General features: G+C 38.2%; 1 protein-coding gene across 1 annotated transcript in view; it reads right to left on the reverse strand.

Annotated features, from left to right (window-relative positions):
• Nucleotides 1–5,958, reverse strand: part of APIP (APAF1 interacting protein) — a 25,804-nt gene that overhangs the window by 6,052 nt on the left and 13,794 nt on the right. Inside the window, exon 3 of the mRNA XM_010831844.1 lies at nucleotides 2,030–2,078. Within this exon, the coding sequence (XP_010830146.1) occupies nucleotides 2,030–2,078 (49 nt within the window). The remainder of the gene's footprint in view (nucleotides 1–2,029; nucleotides 2,079–5,958) is intronic.

A 5,958-nucleotide genomic window follows, 5' to 3' on the forward strand; every position in this document is an offset into this window, starting at 1 on the left:
GATTGATCTCCTTTAAAATGGACTGGTTGGATCTCCTTGCAGTCCAAGGGACTCTCAAGAGTCTTCTCCAATACCACAGTTCAAAAGCATCAATTCTTCGGTGCTCAGCTTTCTTCACAGTCCAACTCTCACATCCATACGTGACCACTGGAAAAATCATAGCCTTGACTAGACAGACCTTTGTTGGCAAAGTAATGTCTCTGCTTTTGAATATGCTATCTAGGTTGGTCATAACTTTCCTTCCAAGGAGTAAGCGTCTTTTAATTTCATGGCTGTAATCACCATCTGCAGTGATTTTGGAGCCCCCAAAAATAAAGTCTGACATTGTTTCCAGTGTTTCCCCATTTATTTGCCATGAAGTGATGGGACCAGATGCCATGATCTTCATTTTCTGAATGTTGAGTTTTAAGCCAACTTTTTCACTCTCCTCTTTCACTTTCATCAAGAGGCTTTTTGGTTCCTCTTCATTTTCTGCCATAAGGGTGGTCATCTGCATATCTGAGGTTATTGATATTTCTCCCGGCAATCTTGATTCCAGCTTGTGCTTCTTCCAGCCCAGAGTTTCTCATGATGTACTCTGCATCTAAGTTAAATAAGCAGGGTGACAATATACAGCCTTGACGTACTCCTTTTCCTATTTGGAACCAGTCTGTTGTTCCATGTCCAGTTCTAACTGTTGCTTCCTGACCTGCATACAGGTTTCTCAAGAGGCAGGTCAGATGGTCTGGTATTCTCATCTCTTTCAAAATTTTGGATTTAAATATTTATATAATTATAGTCTCACTCAAAAATATGTAGCCATTTTGAGAAATAAAAATGTTTTCTACTAACCAAAATAATCTCAAAAGAGTTAAAAAAAAATCCATCTTTAGAATTTGAAGAAAAAAATTGTTATGGAAAATTTAATATGCAAGTATGAGATTATCATTTCATTGATTTAATTTCTCAGTTTTGCCATGTAATTTCACAACTATATTTCAGAGAGACTATATGATCACTATTTTAGGATGGGTGTCATAATTTTTTTTCAATATTTCATAATATAAGAGGAAAAATAGAGAATAAAATTTTCTTATTCCTTGAGAATCTTACCTGGTACTCAGAAATGCTAATCTCGATGAGGCATGTTATTTTTTAAGTTCTAAAGAATTAGGTTTTTCCTAGTAACATGCATATTTCTGACTTGTAACTCTCATTTACCAGGGTTTATTATAAACTACCATATAAATTCTTTATTAATGAAGCATTATGTCTTCAAGAGAATTAAGTATTATGTACTTGTTTTAACTCTATTCTGGGTATTATTCTAGCATTAATACAGAAGGGGTCCTCTCAAAATTTTGAAACAAAGTTTTATAACTTTGGAAGAGCTTTGCCATTATTAAATATGAGTTGATTTGGTCCATTTGGTCCAATATGATTAACCTATTAGCCTGATAAAAATGGGGAGAAGGCAATGGCACCCCACTCCAGTACTGTTGCCCGGAAAATCCCATGGATGGAGGAGCTTGGTAGGCTGCAGTCCATGGGGTTGCTAAGAGTCAGACATGACTGAGCGACTTCACTTTCACTTTCCACTTTCATGCACTGGAGAAGGAAATGGCAACCCACTCCAGTGTTCTTGCCTGGAGAATCCCATGGACGGAGAAGCCTGGTAGGCTGCAGTCCATGGGGTCGCACAGAGTCGGAGACGACTGAAGCGACTTAGCAGCAGCAGTAGCAGATAAAGATGGTGTTACAATGCTGCAGTTACAATCATCTTTTATTATGATTTAAGACTGCACTATTCACTTTTGCCCTGTAGAGGCTGAGAGAAGATTTAGAACTCCTGGTGACATGCAGCACCATTACCACCTTAAAAAAATTTAGTAGTTACTTAACAAATGTTTGCTGATTAGTTATTTAAATTATCACAATATAATTTCCCTTCAAAACTAACATTTTTTTTAACATTAATTCCATTTCACAAAACAATAATCAGGTAGAGAAGATGAGACATTTAGGTTTAAGAAGGATCCCTTTATCATACCTGAATCCGTTCCTTTTGCACTCCTGAAGGAGCAATGTAGATTTCATTGCTGGTGATACAAAATATAGAAATTGGTATTTATTTAACTCTATTGTCCTGCTTTTGCAAAAAAGAAGTGTATCCTTGCAGTCCAATCATTACTCGTCTTTATAAATCAAGCCATACAAATAGCAGCTTTATTCAATTAATAGAATAGGCTGTATAGAAAGAACAGCAAGCTACTTTAATGTCTTTATAACACTGGTGACACAATAAAATGTTGATAGTTGCTTCTGTCTTCTACATTTTCATATAAAGTTCTTTATTTCTTTTTATGGTGCAAAATTAATGGTAACCAGGCTTTCATCTAGTTAGGATAAATACATCTGAAAACACAAGTCTTTAGCATCTTTAAGCATCAATAAGCAGAGCTGATCTTGCTAGACATGAAACACAGTAATTCTAAAATCTAATCAGGAAAATATGCTACTCAAAGTCTTACAAGGAATCGGGTTTCATTTTGTTGTTTGAAATGCTCTTATTACAAAACATGAAGTTCAGAGACCTCTGCTGGATGGCTGGTTAAATTACAGCTTTAACCCTGGGCTACTTTTTTGGGTGGAACAGTATGCTTCCTAGTTGAAAAACACTTCTATCTTGTGAAACTACATGGTAACAAAGCTAAAACAATTGCAGAAAGTTAAAAATGTAAAAGGCATGGTTACATCTGGAGATCTCTGTTATACAGCACTTGTGCTAAGGGAGGATGCTACAGCATTACCACAAGGTGCTTTCAAATTTGATTTGGAAATTAATTTCAAAATCTCTAAATTCTCTCCACCCTCAACAAAGATCCTCTGGCTCATGTATCACTTTCAGTTGCTGCCAGAGGGTGTTAAAGAGCTGCCACATAATGCAAATGAAGGAAATACCAGCAGCTGCATGCTCCAGCTTCTGCCACTGAGGCATGGACTAGAGACACTAAATCAATATTAACTGTTTCTGAAGGAGACTCCCAGGGCTTCCTAGGGGATGCTAGTGGTAAAGACCCCGCCTGCCAATGTAAGAGATATATGAGACATGGGTTCAACCCCTGGGTAGGGAAGATCCCCTGGAGGAGGGCATGGCAACCCACTCCAGTATTCTTACCTACAGAATCCCATGGATAGAGGAGCCTGGTGGGCTACAGCCCACAGGGTTGCAAAGGATCGGACAGGACTAAAGCAACTGAGCATGAACACACAAAAGAGACTCAGACTTAGAGAACGAACTTATGGTTGCTGGGGGTAAGGATGGGGGAAAGGATATTTAGGGAGTTTGGACATGTACACGCTACTATATTTGAAATGGATAACCAACAAGAACCTACTGTATAGCACATGGAACTCTGCTCAACACTATGTGGCAGCCTGGATGGGAGGGGTGTTTGAAGGAGAATGGATACATGTACATGTACGGATGAGTCTATCTGCTGCCCACCTGAAACTATTACAACATTGTCAATTGGCTATACTCCAAAATAAAATAAAGAGTTAAAAAAATATCAACTGTTTCCCACAGAAAATGAGGATGACTAGCTATACTGCATCAAGCTGCCAAAGCTGGGGTTACAAATAAACCTATAGACTTAGAACTGACAAAATGTAAGGAAGTTCCTTTAAGGTATACTCATAAATTAAAGTCTAGAAAATAAATGCCGGGTATGAAAGTGAAAGTGTTAGTCGATCAGTCGTGTCCGACTCTTTGTGATCCCACGAAACTGTAGTCCACCAGGCTCCTCTGTCCATGTAATTCTCCAGACAAGAATACTGGAGTGGGTAGCCATTCCCTTCTCCAGGGGAATCTTCTCGACCCAGGGATCAAACCCAGGTCTTCAGCACTGCAGGCTAACTCTTCACTATCTGAGTCACCAGGGAAGCCCAAATGCCTGATAAAGAGAGTGAAATACAAAGTACAGGAAGCTTTGTTCAAGCACTCATTTTCACAATGTAGTTACTACTTTAGAACTTTGTTGCCTAAGAAAATCATAGAGTGGCATTCCTCCGGAACCAGTGGCAATGCATAGGGATCATACTGTCAAAAAGGACCCCTTATAAATACCAGAGATCCAAATCTTTTGTCCTCATGTAACATGAAGAACATGAAAGAGACTCTGGAATCATGTGTGGTACGTAATCCAATCACCTCTGCTGGGAAGTGGACTTGTAGGTCTTCTCACGCGGGAAGATATTTATGCAGCCCCGGAAAAAGACCCAGATAAAGTTCACAACAGTCTGCTGTAAATAAGCCCTCAGTAGTGAAAGCATGGAATCCTAACCACTGCACCGCCAGGGAATTCCCTAGTATGCTAAATCGGGTTTTATTACTACTTTTGTAAAAGAGAAATCAGTTTAGATTTTGGTCAATTTTGATTAAACAATTAGCTAAATAGATTTTAGAAAAAAATATATTTACACCTACAAGGAAGGAGATATCCGGATAAAAATACAGAGATGATAGAGCTTTTATTTTGGGAAGGACAAATGCTAAAGACTAAAAGTAAAGCATTTCTTGGGACTGTAAGCCACAAAAGAAAGCATGCTGAGTTTCAAGGTATTACGTTTGGGAATTTGTTTTCTCCATACTCCCTGCTCTTTCACTCTGGTGAGCAGGGGGACAAACCGCAGGAGTTCATAATACATGTACATGTACTGCTTCCACTCTTATTTACTTAAAAAAATCCTTTAAATCTTACTATGCTTCAATTATCTTGTCTACAATATGGGTTTATTAATTTTAATTTTAGTAGCATACAACAGGATTAGTGTTTCTGACACATAAAAACATTATGCTGTGAAAATAGGAAATGTTAAATGTGAAAGGTAGGAGCCCAACCTAAACACAATGGCTACTAAGTATCCTGGAATAGCCTTGACTATGGTTATTTTCTTGATCCTCCATTTCTTCCTTTGATTTAACACTCATCTGTGTCCTAAGCTGTCTTTTCTTGTTTGGCACCACACATCAGGAGCATATAAACTGGACTGATAGCAGCCAAACCCTGGAAATGTAAATAGTTTCATTTTCTCCAAAGGGCTTACTGCCACACTTACTATGGAAACATAATCTATTGGGTTTGCGCTTCATTCCAAATATATCTGCTCTGAAGCATCAGAAAAAACTTTCATTAACATGAGAATATTAATATCATTGATGAAATTATTGATATGGGTCTACAAAGTCATTTAAATATTAGGGAGAAAATTCAACATTTTACTACAAATTACCCATTTTACTCTATGAAGCACAAATTTAGTAAGATCCCAAATGCAGTGACATACAATCGTGGCTGTTTTCACCTGTGACCTCCAGGCGGCGCTCCTCACCAATTAAGAATCTAATAACAGGCATTTTACAAATATAAGGCAACTTCCCTACAAATTGACTGTAATGCTACAAAGTCAATTAATTTTAAAATGCGCCCCTCAGGGCTTTAGCATAACCACACACAATTTTAGTGAATGGTTCTACATTTTAATTACAGTCTTTTATATCTTTATTTAAAAAAAAAATTTCTTCTTGAGATCTGCAATGGCTCCTTGCTTACATTCTGTTTTTAATTTTGCTATTTTTTTTAAAGAGCCAATTGGAAAAAGTTATTTTAATTCAGCTTGGTAGAAAGCTCTGTTTCTTACATATGTACGTGTGTGTGTGTGTGTGTGTTGTGTCCGACTCTTTGTGACCCCATGGACTGTAGCCCACCAAGCTCCTCTGTCCATGAAATTTTCCAGGAAAGAATACTGGAGTGGGTTGCCATTTCCTATTAGCAGGGATCTTCCTGACCCAGGGATCTAACCCATATCTACTGTGTCTCCTGAATTGGCAGGCGGATTTTTTTTACCACTGCACTGCCTGTGTGTGTGTGTGTGTGTGTGTGTGTGCGCGCGCGCGCGTGTGCTCAGTCGTGTCCA

Source organism: Bison bison, unplaced genomic scaffold (genome assembly GCF_000754665.1).
Source record: "Bison bison bison isolate TAMUID 2011002044 unplaced genomic scaffold, Bison_UMD1.0 scf7180017864531, whole genome shotgun sequence".
Lineage (NCBI taxonomy): Eukaryota > Metazoa > Chordata > Mammalia > Artiodactyla > Bovidae > Bison > Bison bison.